At 59.7% G+C, this 14,427-nt stretch overlaps 1 protein-coding gene across 5 annotated transcripts in view; it reads left to right on the forward strand.

The window, feature by feature from the left end:
• Positions 1 to 13,390, forward strand: part of SCUBE3 (signal peptide, CUB domain and EGF like domain containing 3) — a 29,613-nt gene extending 16,223 nt beyond the window's left edge. Inside the window, exons 7-23 of one of the 5 annotated variants that reach the window (XR_010082931.1) lie at positions 2,081 to 2,128; positions 5,044 to 5,160; positions 6,788 to 6,910; positions 8,039 to 8,155; positions 9,180 to 9,302; positions 9,494 to 9,628; positions 9,898 to 9,990; positions 10,075 to 10,185; positions 10,258 to 10,419; positions 10,664 to 10,867; positions 10,948 to 11,109; positions 11,367 to 11,534; positions 11,623 to 11,784; positions 12,041 to 12,242; positions 12,672 to 12,824; positions 12,989 to 13,068; positions 13,228 to 13,288. Coding sequence is in view for 4 of the 5 variants with exons in the window: in XM_063418529.1 (XP_063274599.1) it covers positions 2,081 to 2,128; positions 5,044 to 5,160; positions 6,788 to 6,910; positions 8,039 to 8,155; positions 9,180 to 9,302; positions 9,494 to 9,628; positions 9,898 to 9,990; positions 10,075 to 10,419; positions 10,664 to 10,867; positions 10,948 to 11,109; positions 11,367 to 11,534; positions 11,623 to 11,784; positions 12,041 to 12,238; positions 12,672 to 12,824; positions 12,989 to 13,068; positions 13,228 to 13,377 (2,378 nt within the window). In the remaining variant the exon portion in view is untranslated. Of the gene's footprint in view, positions 1 to 2,080; positions 2,129 to 5,043; positions 5,161 to 6,787; positions 6,911 to 8,038; positions 8,156 to 9,179; positions 9,303 to 9,493; positions 9,629 to 9,897; positions 9,991 to 10,074; positions 10,420 to 10,663; positions 10,868 to 10,947; positions 11,110 to 11,366; positions 11,535 to 11,622; positions 11,785 to 12,040; positions 12,243 to 12,671; positions 12,825 to 12,988; positions 13,069 to 13,227 lie in introns of all 5 variants that reach the window. The other 4 variants (XM_063418528.1, XM_063418529.1, XM_063418530.1 and 1 more) reach the window with 4 other exon arrangements.
• The last annotated feature ends 1,037 nt before the right edge of the window (positions 13,391 to 14,427 follow it).

A 14,427-nucleotide genomic window follows, 5' to 3' on the forward strand; every position in this document is an offset into this window, starting at 1 on the left:
CGCTCGCAGCCCCTGGTCCCCGCTGTCCTCGTGTTTGTTCCCGCAGCCACCGCATCCTGTCCCACCTCTGAGGACCCTCCCAGGGGCTGCCTGGGTGTCCCAGGGGAGCTCAGGTGTGTCAGCTGGTGGGTTCCACCTGGTGAAGGGCCCTGCGTGCGGCATCTGACTGGGCAGGTTTGGGACTGAGGATGCCCTGACCTGTTGTGTGGGGGTGAGAGGGCAGCTCTCCAAAGCACCTCGTGATTTGGGGGACGCTCCAGAGCAGTCTGTTTGCTGGGGGTGGTGGTCTCTGCACTCTGACCCTGGGTACCACAGGTGTGAGGGTGGGATTTGGGGGTTTCCAAAATCACTCATCCTTTTCTCCTTGACCAAGTCTCCCTCTTTGTCCCCATGCCCTTTACTGAACCTGCTGGGGAGGGATCTCCCACCAGAGCTGGCACATCCCCGTGAGCTCTCCCCTTGTTCTCCTTTCTGGGGAAAATCAAACACTGCACTGGAGGATTTTAGGAGCAGCACTGGCCCAAAGGCCACCACTACACCACGCCTGTCTCATCCCTTTGGGCTCTGCAATCCCCTGTCACAGGAAGGGGCCTGCCCAGCTCCTGCATTCCCTGGGGGATTCCCAATCCCCAGCCCCACCGTGGGAACACCAGGGGGTTGTTTTCCAGCCACTGGGAGCCAGCAGCCTCCCTGTGGGTATGCCCAGCTGGCAGATTTACAGCCAAGGTACCTGCTCGGATATTTATAACCACCCTTCTCTTGTTTTATGGCTCGGGCACAGCAAACAGCCCTCCCCCATCCACACTGCCCCCTTCACCGCCCCTTCCCCATTTCCTCCAAAATATTTCATCATTTCAAGGGGAATAAAGTTTCCAGCGAGGGGAAATGCAAAGTCGTTCCCCGGGCCATGGGCTTTGAAATTGTACGCGGTGCGTTTGATGGGCTGCCGGGACAGGCCCCTGGTCCAGGTTCCCTTCAGATCACACCACGCGGCAGGAAGCACCATCAGCCCCTCTGAGTGACAGTTTCATTAGGCCACGGCCGGTGTTTTTCATTTTTCCGCTTTTTATTGCTGCTTTTAAAAACGCAGATAATGAGGAACATGCCTCTAAGCACAGGGGCCATCGCTAATGGCTCCCAACATGTCTGCAGGCACGAGGGGGAGGGGGAGCTGGGAGGGGAGGCCGATGACCTTATATATTTATATTTATGTTCCAAAAGCAGCCTTAAAAAAAAAAAAGAATTTTAAAAAAGCACATAAAACAGCCCTCCAGCAGCCAAGGGTGCAGTGCTCTCGGGGAGATGCAAGAACGGCTGTCACAGTTGATGCAGATTTTGGCTTTCCTGGAAGATTTACCAGCCAGGGCATCGTTGCAGCTCCCCCTCACCTACATTTGGGGTGCAGCAGGGCTATTGCTGGCCCCTCACTTGTGGCAAGCACTGGTGGAGCAGGAGGGGGTGAACGGGGAAGAAACATGATTAGATGGAGAAGGAAAACAACCCAGCTCAAGTTTTATGGCTGATTTCCTGACCCAGGCCTGGGCGGTTTGCGGCGGCACCGCTGATGCTCCCCAGCTTGGTGGAGCTGGCAGGGCTGGGAGCTCTGGACCAGGGTGCACTGAGCACCCACGAGTGAGGCTGAGCAGCCCAAGAACTCCCAGGATTTGGGCTCACTGCTGGCTTGGCTGCTGAATCCAAGGGGGGATTGGTGCCACAGGGGGGGTGTGGTTGCCTTCCCAAAGGCCACGGCTCTGCTCGGGGATCGCCACCTGCCCTGGCATGTGCTGGTTTTGTTCCCAACGAGGGCGAGGACCTGGTTCCCCACACTAACAGGCTGCACTAATGCTCCTCATAACACGCTTCTCCTGCTTGCATGGGGCTCCAACCAGCCCAGCACAGCTGGAGGGGGTTTGGAGAGGCTGAGGGACATGGAATGCTTGGGAGGTGGGAGACAAAAAGCCCAAAGGCACAGTTTCCACCAGGCTGGAAAGGCAGCAGAGTTGAACCCATTGATGTGTGACACCAACCAAGTTCCCTGCTGGACACTGTTTCTAAATCACTTTTTTATAATGTTAAACAGGGGAGAGACACTTCCAGCAACACGTTATCCTTGAGACGTTTTCTAATGGTAAATATTTTTGTTCTCTCTATCTCTACGAAGGGGTCTAACCGTAGATGGTCTCTCCTCTGGAGACCATAGCGGGGCTCGGGGGCTGAGCTGCTGCGCTAACCGCATGTCTCACTAACCCTGCCCCGCTGCTGCTTCCAAACCCTGCCAGGCCAGCCCGGGGCTGGGCTGGGGGACAGGGCAGGGAGCCCTCCCCCTGCTGTGCTTGCATGAGACCGGGGCTCTCTCGCTGCTTTGGTGGATCCAGCCCGGTGCTGGGGGTGGCAATCTGCTTCCCAGGGGCTGTGGTTACCCCCACACCCAGGAGGAGCTCACAGTGGGCTGCCAGCAGCTGCGTGGTGGGGAGGGGGATGCTTGTGCCCATCTCTGCACTGTGCACTCCCAGTGAGCCCTTTCCAGAGCCCACCCGCTCGAGGATGGTCCCCTCTGGGACCTTCAGGGTGTCCCAGGGTTTGGCCTTGCCATGCACAGGGGCTCTCAGGCCAGAGCTGCAGCAATAGCAGAGATGCAATGGCCCTTTACAGGGCTGGGCACCTCCCCAGGGATTTCTTTGCATCCCAGTGGGGTCTCCAAGCCCTTCTCAGAGGTAAGGAACCCCTGCTTTGCCACTAAGGAAAGCGAGGCAGAAGGTGCAGCAACTTGTTTGTGGTGGGGAATCTTGTTCCTGGACGTGCTGGGCATGGGCAAACTCCTGGCACATCCAGGAGCCGTGGGAGCTCAGCTCACCAGCACAGGGAGCACAGACTGCAGCTTTTGGGGGGCTCTGCAGAGCCTTTCACACAGGGGTGGGAGAAGGAGGGAACCCCAGATCTGCGCCATCACCACACTCCAGCCAGCCTAGCTGTAATCCCTCTGATTATGATGGAATTATCCCCTGTGGCTCGTGGGATCACACCCTGCTGAGATGGTCACTTGTCAGAAGGTGGAGGTGAGGCCAGAGTGTCTGCAGTGAGGGTGCTGAGCGGGGCGAGGCGTGCCACAGCACAGCGAGACCAGAGCTGGGACAGAGGAGGGTGGAAAAGAGTCTGAGAGTGTGTCTGTGTGCATGTGTGTCTGTGTCTGTGTGCGTGTGTGAAGCTTTGTCCCTGCCTGAGCGCTGGAGGCCTCACCAAAGCCCTGTGAGGCTGGTGAGTCACACCAGGCTGGGAGCAGCCTCGGGCTGCCAGCTCCGCCGAACAATTCCTGCTCCCCGGGGCCCTTCCCCAGCCCAGCCCCTGCAGCCTCCCAGGTACCCCAGCAGCCCCCTCCAAGCTTCCTGCAAACCCAGGAACAGGGTGCCCCCTTCACAGAGGGGTTTGCAGTGGTGGTCTGGCCGTGCTAAGCGAGCTCATACCCCAGTGCCCACCCTGGGCAGCTGTCCTGGGATGGTGGGTGGGACTGGCTTTAACCTCAGGTGAAATTCCCAAAGGTGCAAAGGGGTCAGGAGAGGTGCTGCAGGGCTGGAGGAGGCTGTGAGCACGGTGACAACATGCCCAGGGCACCACCTCATCTGGGGAGCTCCATCCTCCCTGCTGCAGCTGCTTCTGCAGCTCGACCCCGCTGGCAGCAGCACCTGAACCGAGCCAATCGTCTCATCTCAGTGGTGACCCTGTTAAATCAATCCTCCCCAGGCTGCTTCTGCATCAGCTGCCGCAACAAAGGCTGGCTTTAAACAAGCCATTCACTGGGCTTTCAGAAAGTTTCTCCTTCCCTCCCCTTGGCTGCCCCGTGTCCCTCGGCCTGGCGCCGCAGGGAGGGGGTTGGCCCTGGCACGGCCGGGCCACGTGAAGCGCGAGGACCTGGCTGGAGGAATAATATCTGCAGAAATCCTTCCCCTGCCGTGAGGTTTTGTAATTGTGCTGGCGATTAATTTCATAAAATGGTCCCTTTTGTTCTCTTATTATGGGACATCATAAAAATAGCAGTGGCAAGACGAGCACAGAGCGATCCCAGCTCCCGGGCCCCGCGGCAAATGGTTGGATGGTTCAGTCATTCCTACCCCATGCGGCGCTTGCAAAGAGCAGGAGAACCTGGGATTTGCTCTTTCCAAGGAATTTCTTCAAGGCATTTTCATCTTGGGTTCCTTGAAGCCCAAATGCCTCATTTATCCAAGCAACCAGCCTTCTGAAAGGAATATTTTATTATCCTTTGTGAACAACTTAATGCACTTCAAACCATTGTTCTGGTGGTTAGGGTTGAAATTGAGGATTGATCTCACAGGGAAGCTGTCAAGCTGAAAATGCTTCATTTCAATTAGTGTCCCTTCTAGTCCTACCAGCAACAGCTGACTTTGATAATACTGAAATAATTAGCTTTTATTTTTTTCAGTTGGATTTTTTTTCCACTGATGCTGCCTGCCTCTGAGTGTGTGTTTTAATTATATGATGTGTCTCCCAAATTAGCCTGAGACACTGGACCAGCCGCCATGGGTGACGGTCAGGGACCGACGGCACGGGGTCACCCGTGGCTTTGTGGCTCGGTAGCTTGGTGGCAGCGAGGGGGACAGGACCTCCCTGCCACCCCACCAGGGACTGGGGCTGTGCATCCACACCCCTGGGAGCTGCAGTCTGGGCATGCCTGGCAGGACCTGTGTCTGTCCTGCCAGGACCTGTGTCTGGCTGCTTTTGCACAAGTGCTGTGACTTTATCCCAGGGAAATTGAACTCCTCCCGTTTGGAGCTGCTGCAGGTGGCCTCCATGAGGCCCCGCTTGTGGGGGACAGCAGCCCCCACGTGTTCATTATTTCATTATTTCATGGCTCTGTGGCCTCCTTGCTGTTGTGTGAGAGCCAAGGGCGGTTTCCACGGGCTCTGCAGGGAGGTTTGTGCCCGCTGCCACTCCCAGGCTGTGCCATGGGGGACATGTGGGTGGCGTGACCCCCCCAGCCTTCTGCACACCGGTCCCTCACCACAGCCTCTCTGTCCCCTTCCCCTGCAGAGACGTGTGCTGTGAACAACGGGGGCTGTGACAGCAAGTGCCACGACGCGGCCACCGGCGTCCACTGCAGCTGCCCCATGGGCTTCATGCTCCAGCCCGACAGGAAGACCTGCAAAGGTAGGCGGGTGTGAGGGGGCCTGGGGTGCTCACTGCCCACCCCTGGGTGCCTCAGACCCCCGTTGTGTCCTCAGTGCCCTTAGAAAAGGCTCAGATTTAGCTCAGCTCGGTGCTCACTGGTTGGTGTTTGCATCCGTGGGGTGGGGACAGGAATCAACCCCAGCACAGGACAGGGACGCCTTGCTGCTGGCACCATGCTTGACTCCACACCTCTGGGAAGCCTGTGGGGAGGAGGAAAAGGAGGTCAGGTCAAGCTGGAGGCAGTGGCATAGCCTAGTGGGGCTAGAGGGTCCTGTCCCATCTCTGTCCACCCCACTGCCTCAGCTGCCCCTGGGGAAGGGCTGGATGTGCCAGGAATCCACAGCTGCCCTGGGAGGGTGACATGCACAGATCTCTCTGGGGACAGCCAGGTCAGAGCCCAGCCAGGTCAGAGCACCACGTCCCACACAGGAGAGAACACCCTGAGATGCTGCACGTCCCACCAACACCCCCAGCCCTCTGTCCCTGCCAGAGGACAGGCCAGGCTGCTTTCCCTGCACCCCAAACTTGCCCCTTCAGGGCTGGCCAGTGCCTGCACTGTGTCTTGTGGCAGCTCTCAGAACTTGACCCCAGCTGAAAGGAAAGCCTGTCCTGCTGCTGGCTGCCTGTCTACCTGCTGACTGCTTCCAGAATCCCCAGCCCCTGGTATTTTATCAGAGCATCCAGCCCTCTCCAGTTCTGCAGTTCCCAGAGATGTGCAATAACCCGGAGCCGTGTCCCCTGTGTCTGGGAGTTTATTATGGCTGCAGGCAGGGTTACAGCTCGCTCCCTCACAGTCATAAAAACAAAGGCTCAGCCCCAGAGAGGCAGAGCTGCTGCCCCAGCCCTGGGGGATGGAGGGACAGGGCAGGCAGCTGCCTCCTCCTGGTCTCCTTCCATTTCACAGGGTGCTCCCTAACAGTAAGTGTTGTTGTGATTAGTGGAAAAACAAGAAAAACATTCCACATCCCAGCCCCTTTCCAGGTTGTTTGGGTTCTTTGCAGTTACTGTTCATCATCCATTTTAGCTTTGTTAATGGCAGGAAGGAGATAGCAAGCAGAGAGGCAAGGGCTGAAAAGCAGTTATTTTGTTGAGTGACTGTTTTTGAAGGAGGGGGTTCCCCTCTGGTTTTCTCTTTTCCTGCTGCTCCTGGTCCCCTGAAGCTGTCCCCAGCCCAAACCTGTGGCTCTGCAAACTCTGGTCTGGTGTTCTCACCGAACACCCAAAATAAAATAAAATAAAAATAAAAATAAATTAAAAAAACAAAACAAAACAAAAAAACCCACAACAACAACAAAATACCTGAGAGCTGAGAGGCTCTTTTGGGGCTCCTGGCTCTACTCTGGGGGACTCTGAGACCTGGAAAACTTCATCCCCACTTCCAAGGAGAGCTGAGCCCCAGAGTCCTGATCTGGCCCAGTGTCACACGTTGGCTCCTCAGGTGCACACAGAGGAAAAGAGCAGCCACGTTCCCCTGCTGACCATCAGAGCCCAAAGGGTTCCCTCGGTTTGCCAGCCCATGGTGGGGACAGGCTCCAGAGGGGAGCACTGGGCTCTCCTGGCCCAGTGTCCCAGCCAGGGCGTGACAAGTGTCCCTTGTCCCCACCAGACATCGATGAGTGCCGGCTCAACAACGGCGGCTGCGACCACATCTGCAGGAACACGGTGGGCAGCTTTGAGTGCAGCTGCAAGAAGGGCTACAAGCTGCTCATAAATGAGAGGAACTGCCAAGGTAAGGGCCAGTGAGTGCCCAGGCCCCCGCCCTGCCCCTGCCTGCGCTCCCAGGGCTGCTGCTGCTGCAGAAGTGCTGCCCTGGTTGCTCATTCCTCTGGGCTTTCCTGTGGACTGCAGACATCCTTCAGGGGATTAGTGCTGGATTTAGGCTCTGGTCTGGGGCTTAGCCCTTCAGTCTCAGAGCTGGGGACTTGTGGGCTCTTGCAGAGTTAAAGCCAGCAATTAGGCAGATGCCAGGGGTCCCACTTCTTGGAGGGCAGGAATGGGGAGATGCCTGCTGCTCACTCCAGAGGGAGCTGGCTGCTCCGTGCTGCTCCTTCCACCTTTTTCTCTCTGTCCCAACATCTTTCTACACATGCCATAAGCCCAGCAGGTCACTGTGCTGCCCCCGCAGCCCATGGCCAAGGTCAGCACGGCAGGTGTGCATGAGCCTGAGTGTTCCCTCCTGGAAACACACGGCCGGGGAAGGAGGGGGCTGGCAGGCTCCGGGGCTGCCACTGCTTTCATCTCCATCCAGCTTCTGTGCTCTGGGAGTTTGACGTGAGTGCAGCAATTAACTTAATGAAACCAATGAGATGATGCTCCAGCCCACCAGGCTGGGTTCGCCTCCCTGCCCCGGCGAGGTGCCCGCGGGGCCGAGCACACATCGCTGGCACCGTCCCCGAGGCGGGACCTGCCCGCACAGCATTCCTGATCCCTCCCTGGCATCCTCCTGATCACGGCATCCTCCTGATCCCTCCCTGCCTGGACGGGCAGCAGCCGGGGGCTCCTGCAGCCATGCCAGGGACAGGATGCTGGCCCTGTGTGGCCCGTTTGAGGTGCAGAGGGGCTGCAGGACCTTGTGGCAGGGGAGTGCTGCTGCAGTGGGTGAGGAGGAGCTTGGAGGGAGGGAGGGAGCACAGGGTTCTGGAGCATGTTGGTGTTGGATCCTTGGAGCATCCTGGTGTTGAATTCCCAGAGCAATCTGGTTCTGGACCCTTGGAGGACGCCAGTGCAGGCTCCCACAGCATCCCAGCGCAGCCCTCAGCTTGCTGGAGCAGCTGGAGCAGGAAGGGGACAGTCCCTGTGGCCAGGACAGCCCCTCTGCCGTGCCAGCTCTCACCTCCTCCCCTTTCCTTCCCTCCAGACATCGACGAGTGCTCCTTTGACCGGACCTGCGACCACCTCTGCATCAACACCCCCGGCAGCTTCCAGTGCCTGTGCCACAAGGGCTACACGCTCTACGGGCTCACCCACTGCGGAGGTAGGGCCAGCCGGGTGCTGCCAGCCTGTCCCCCCGCCGGGGTCCCACGGAGGCCGGGGGAGGGACCCCTGGGGACCCCCAGGGCCCATGGGGGGGTCGGTCCCACGCACACCCCGGGCTGAGGCCAGGCAGGGGGGGGGCTCACAGCCAGACCCGCTGGTGTCTGCAACTTCAAACACAGCGACAGGAACAATTTGCGACTTGTCTGCAGCGGGAGAGAGGGAGAAATCCCCGCCGTTTTTGGCAGTTTGGCAGGGAGCTGTGACGGGGTGGGAAGGGGAACATCAAAAGGGTTTGATTTAAATTTCCCAAGGCAGATAGCTCCCAAGGGCGGGGGCGTGCTGCGCCCGGGCAGCGGGGAGGAGGAATGAAACGCGCTCTGCAGGGGCTGCCGGAGCGTGTTGTGGCAGCGGCACCGGTGGCCCGGGGTGACGAGCCCGGGTGCTCCAGTGCTGCTCCGGGCTGACGAGGGTCAGCGACCCTCCTCGTAATTCTGGGCAGAGCCAGCACTGCCCTTGGGACTGTACGGGGTGGCCGTACAGCAAAGGGATTGGTGGCTGCCACCAGTGCCCCAAGTGAGGGGGAGCTGGGCAAGGAGGGTGTGACAGGGGCAGCTCCATCCCTGACCTGAAGGATCATTTCAGGCCAGGGGGTCCCTCGTGAAGAGAGGGACCAGGGTTGCTGAGCCTTTTGAGTTCAGTTTCTAAGTGTTTCCTGCTCTGTCTGCTGCCCCCTCAGCCCACGAGGGGCTGCACCCATCCCTGCCTAGCCCTTGGGAACACCGGGAATCAGGGTGTCCCTTATCCCCATGGAGCGGGCACTGCTGCCAGCGGGGAGGTGGCATTCTGGAAATGCCCTGTGGTGCAGATCTCCTGTCCCAGCTGGGCTTGGATTTATCCATCCAGAATCCCAGCCCTGAGACAGCGCAGTGATTCAGTGTCAGAGCCGGGGGGTCCCACTGCCCCTCACCCACTGCCCCTCACCCACTGCCCCTCATCCTCTGCCCCTTCCTCTGTCCCCACAGACATTGATGAGTGCAGCATCAACCGGGGTGGCTGCAAATTCGGCTGCATCAACACTCCTGGCAGCTACCAGTGTACCTGTCCTGCTGGCTGCAAGCTGCACTGGAACAAGAAGGACTGTGTGGGTACGTCAGGCCAGGAGCCAGCACGGCTGCTGGAGGAGCTGGGGGCTTTGGGATGCCAGGCTGGGGTCCCTGTGCCATGCTCTGGCACCCTCTCCTCCTCGGTGAATCCCCCTGTGAGCTGGAGAGCACAGGGGTCCCTCGTGGGTCTCTGAGCTGTGCCAGCCACGGGCATCCCTGATTGTCATCACCAGCTGGTGCGTGTCCCTTGGAGCTGGTGAAGTGCCTGCCAGGCTCGGTGCCACCACGGGCCACCCTCACCTGCAACAAGATGGGCAAGAAGGACAGCTGTGCCCTCTCCTGCACCTCCAAGGCCCGATTTCTGCCAGGTACTGGTGCTAGTGCCACCACCAGCATGGGCAGGGGGATCCCCATTTCCCTGTATGGCCCAAACTGGGGGGAAAGGAGTGGATACGCAGCCAGAGTGCAGAGGCTGAGCGAGGGAGGGAGGGTGTTGCTCAGGAGGGCTCATGGTTGGGTGTGGACAGATCCCTGGTGCAGGATCTCCATGGCAGCGTGCTGGGCATCATCCCCCCATGGCACAGCCGTGTCTGCCTGCATCACCCTGGCAGGGCCAACTCCCTTTACTCCCTCACAGAGTCTGACAGCAGCTACACGGTGAGCTGTGGGACCCCCGTCCTGCGGCAGGGCAGCCAGCACAGACCCACCAACAGCAGCCAGCAGTGCCTCGGTAAGGGGGCTCCCAGGGGGCCCACGGCTGCCACCAGCCTGGCTGGGCCGTGCCAGGTTGCTGAGCACTCACCTGTGCTTTCAGAGACTGTGGCTGCGCCGGTCAAGCAGAAGGCCTCCTTCAAGATCAAGGATGCCAAGTGCCACCTGCACCCGCGGACCAAGGGCAAGCAGGAGGAGGCTGGGAAGGCACAAGGTGAGGTGTGGTGGTGGGGGGAGCCGGGGTTCCCCAGCAGGGATGGGGTGCTGACCTATCCTCCGTGCACAGGGGGCTCGGCACCGTGCTCTGACTGCCAGGTCACCTTCGTCCACCTCAAGTGCGACTCGTCCAAGAAGGGGAAGGGGCGCCGGGCTCGCAACTCCCCCAGCAAAGAGGTGACGCGCATCTCGCTGGAGTTCGAGGCCGAGATCAAGCCCGAGGAGATCACAGGTGGGCACGGCACTGGCCTGACCCATCTTGGGTGTGGTGGGATCAGGGATTTGGCACCATCCCCATGCAGCAAGGAGAGATAAACCAATCCTCATCGTGCACTAAGTTGGCATGTGCTGGGTAGCACTTGCAACTGAGCATTTGGGGGATGGTTTCAATGCCTCTGGGCTTCCCTGTCCACCCCTCCCTTCTTACTGCATCCCTGTTTCCCCCTGTACCCCCATCCCCTCTCTGCACCGCCCAGCCAGCTGCAACCTGCACTGCCTGCGACAGAGGGTGGAGAAAAAGCTGAAGTCGGCCATCAAAGCCCTGAAGAAATCCATCAACCAGGAGCGGTTCCTGCTGCGCTTCGCAGGGATGGAGTACGAGGTGGCCCGGAAGCTGAGCGTGGCCCCCGAGCGGCAGGAGAGCTGCGGGCCGGGCCAGCAGCGCCTGGCCAGCAAGTGTGGTAAGGAGCGTGCTGGGGGGACGAGGGGACCCGGCGGGGACAGCCCCCGCAGCATCACCGACGTCCCCCCCGGCTCTCAGTCAGCTGCTCGCAGGGAACCTATTACCACGGGCAGACGGAGCAGTGCGTGCCCTGCCCCCCCGGCACCTACCAGGAGAAGGAGGGGCAGCTCTCCTGTGACCTGTGTCCCCGCGGCGACACCTTCGGGCCCGCAGGAGCCACCAACATCACCGGCTGCACCGGTAAGGAGGGCACAGGCTGGCGCTGGAGGCACACCCGGGGCATGTCCAGGGCTGCAACCTCAGACAGGACAGCCTTGAGCATCCCCGGGGCCCACGGAAGTTGCTGGTTTGGGTGTTTATTATTTGGAGGGGACCCCAGGAAGGGCAGCACTTGCTCTGGGTACACTGGTGCTGCCGAGGCTGAGGGGGGAGAGGATTTGGGTATGGGGCAGGAGGGCGAGTGGGGTGCCAGGACTGAACACTGCCTGTGCCTGCAGGTCAGTGTCCCCCTGGCCAGCACTCTGCCGATGGCTTCAAGCCCTGCCAGCCGTGTCCCCGTGGGTCCTATCAGCCCGAGGTGGGCAGGGCGCTCTGCTTCCCCTGCGGCGGGGGGCTGACCACCCGCCACGAGGGAGCCCTCTCCTTCCAGGACTGCGACACCAAAGGTAGGACAGAGCTGGCCCCCAGGAAGGGGCCACCCAGCAGGGCTGTGGCAGCAGCTGACACAGCCCCCTGCGCTCCCTGACCCCCCAGTGCAGTGCTCCCCTGGGCACTACTACAACACGAGTGTGCACCGCTGCATCCGCTGCGCCGTGGGCACCTACCAGCCCGATTTCCGGCAGAATTACTGCATCGCCTGCCCCGGCAACACCACCACCGACTTTGATGGCTCCACCTCTGTGTCCCAGTGCAAAAGTAGGCGAGCTGGGGTGCAACAGAAGCGGGGGGACAGGCGTGGGGTGCTGCTTCGAAAATATTTAAAAATCCTGTAGAGTTTAGGGTCATTTCAGTGCTTTGTGCATGCGGGCGGGGGGGTTGCCTAATAGGACACGTTCTTTTGTGCATGAGGGGTTGTCTAATGGGACAGTGCCCCTCTTGCCCAGTGGAACACTCCCCCCCCAGTGCCCCCATGCCTCTGGTTCCCAGCTGAACTGGTCTCCCTGCCCTGCAGACCGGCAGTGTGGAGGGGAGCTGGGTGAGTACACGGGCTACATCGAGTCCCCCAACTACCCGGGGAATTACCCCGCCAACGTCGAGTGCACCTGGAACATCAACCCCCCGCCCAAGCGCAAGATCCTCATCGTGGTGCCGGAGATCTTCCTCCCCTCCGAGGACGAGTGTGGCGACGTCCTGGTCATGCGGAAAAACTGTAGGTAACCGAGCGGGCCGCGGTGCTCAGGGGAGGAGCTGGGAGGAAAAGGGTGGGGTCTGGCAGAGCTGCCTTGTGCGAAGGGAGGAAGGCGCATCCCCGGGCAGCAGGAGGGGAATTTGGGGAATACAGTGAGTGGGGAGATGAGCATCACCCGGCCATCCACGTGTCTAGCTGGATCTCAGGGGGATGTGCATGGGCTGGGCTGCACACCTGGGCCTCAGGCTTCAGTTTGGGGGTTAAAAGCCCCATTTGGTGCTTTCCAGAGCGAGGAAGGAATAACAATCCCTGGTATGTAACATGAGGGTTAGGAGGGGCTCAGCCTTGCCCAGCACGGACAATTCCCATCCCTGATGCCACCCATCCCATAAGGCTGGGGATAGCTCTGCTGAGGGGCAACCAGCATCCTGTGTGCCCTTGCTGTTCCCTGCAGCCTCCCCATCCTCCATCACCACCTACGAGACCTGCCAGACCTACGAGAGACCCATCGCCTTCACCGCCCGCTCCCGCAAGCTCTGGATCAACTTCAAAACCAGTGAAGCCAACAGTGCTCGGGGCTTCCAGATCCCCTATGTCACCTACGATGGTGAGCATGGGCAGATGCCATCCCAGCATGCTGATCCTCCTCCCCTCTCCAGTTTGGGGCCCAGGTCGCTCCCAGTTCACACCTCCTTGTGTGTTTGGGGGGAGTGGACTGAAGGATGGAGGTTTGGGCACAAGTGGCAGCTCACGCTCTGTGTTTTTTGGCAGAGGACTACGAGCAGCTGGTGGAGGACATCGTGCGGGATGGAAGGCTCTACGCCTCCGAGAACCACCAGGAGATCCTCAAGGTGAGCGTGTGCCCCCAGGGCTGTGTTACCCGGGGCTGTGGGGGATGCAGGAGCGTCCTTCCCTTCAGGGAAGCCTCCTGCTCTCCTTGCACTTGGGGCTTCAGCTTTAGGGGAGCACAGGGGAGGATGCTGAACATCCCTTGCTCGGCTTCCCTGCAGGACAAGAAGCTCATCAAAGCTTTCTTCGACGTGCTGGCACACCCCCAGAACTACTTCAAGTACACAGAGAAGCACAAGGAGATGCTGCCCCGCTCCTTCATCAAACTCCTGCGCTCCAAAGTCTCCAGCTTCCTCCGGCCTTACAAATAGCCCCCCGCCTCCCCGGGCCACCCCGCAGCCAAGGAAACCCTCTTCTCCCTTCCTTCTCCTTTCTGATTTTTCCTTCCTCCGCCTGGCTCCGGCAGGATCGCCACTGCTCGCCCCGCAGACGTCCTCCCACATTTCCCCGCCGCTCCCTGCAGAGCTGCGCTCCCAGCCGGGGGCGCGCTCCGGTCTCATCCAGCGGCGGTGAAGCCGCTCCCTCTTCCGAAGCAGCTTCTTCGAAGGTTTTAGGAAACCGAAGTAGCGGTCCTTTGGCTGTCCCGTGTCCTCCCTTTGGTTTCCTTCACGCCAGGTCTGTCCCCGTTCCCCGGTGCCACCGGGACAGTGCGGGGGCTCCTTTGTGCAGCCCCCGGCGCAGGAGCGCAGGAGGTGCCGCCGTGCCCCGGCTACCGGCGCCGCTCCGCAGAGGTCGGGGAGGGGGAAGAGAACTGACAAAGCCGACTGGATTGAAAAGGAAATGCAAAGGAGCGATGGCAAAGCCCACCAGCGCGGCACCGTGGTGGCTGTGTCCCGCTGGAGAGCCGCGCTGGTGCTGGGAGGGAAGCGCAGCCAAGCCACGTTCCCGGAGAACAATGTCTGGCTGCACGGGAGAACACAGGGAGCAAAGGAGAAGGACTTTCAGCCGGGTTCGATTTTTTTTTTCTTCCCCCCTCTCTCCGCCACCCCAGACTTGTGCCAAGAAACCAGACTTTGTTACAAGCTCTGCCAAAGAGTAACTCGGAAAAGCAAGCTTTGAGAAGAGCAGGAGTTAATGTTTGTGCACTAGGATATCCTCCTTTCTACCTTTTTCATATGTATTAAGTGCAATCATTTGAGTCTTCCTTATATTATTTAGAGGGAAGTTGTTTGTTTGTTTTTTTTTTCTACTAGAAACGACAATATTTATAACTGCCTGAGAAATGAGAATGTGTGTTTGCAAGGAAACAAAAACCACCCACCCAGAGGCAGCCTGGGCTGCGCTGACCAGCGCGACGGCGTCTTCAGGCTTTTTCTGCCACGTTTGTCCCCGATAAAAGCCCCTGTCTGGGGGGAGACGGT

The sequence above is a fragment of the Prinia subflava genome, chromosome 23, assembly GCF_021018805.1.
Source record: "Prinia subflava isolate CZ2003 ecotype Zambia chromosome 23, Cam_Psub_1.2, whole genome shotgun sequence".
Classification (NCBI taxonomy): domain Eukaryota; kingdom Metazoa; phylum Chordata; class Aves; order Passeriformes; family Cisticolidae; genus Prinia; species Prinia subflava.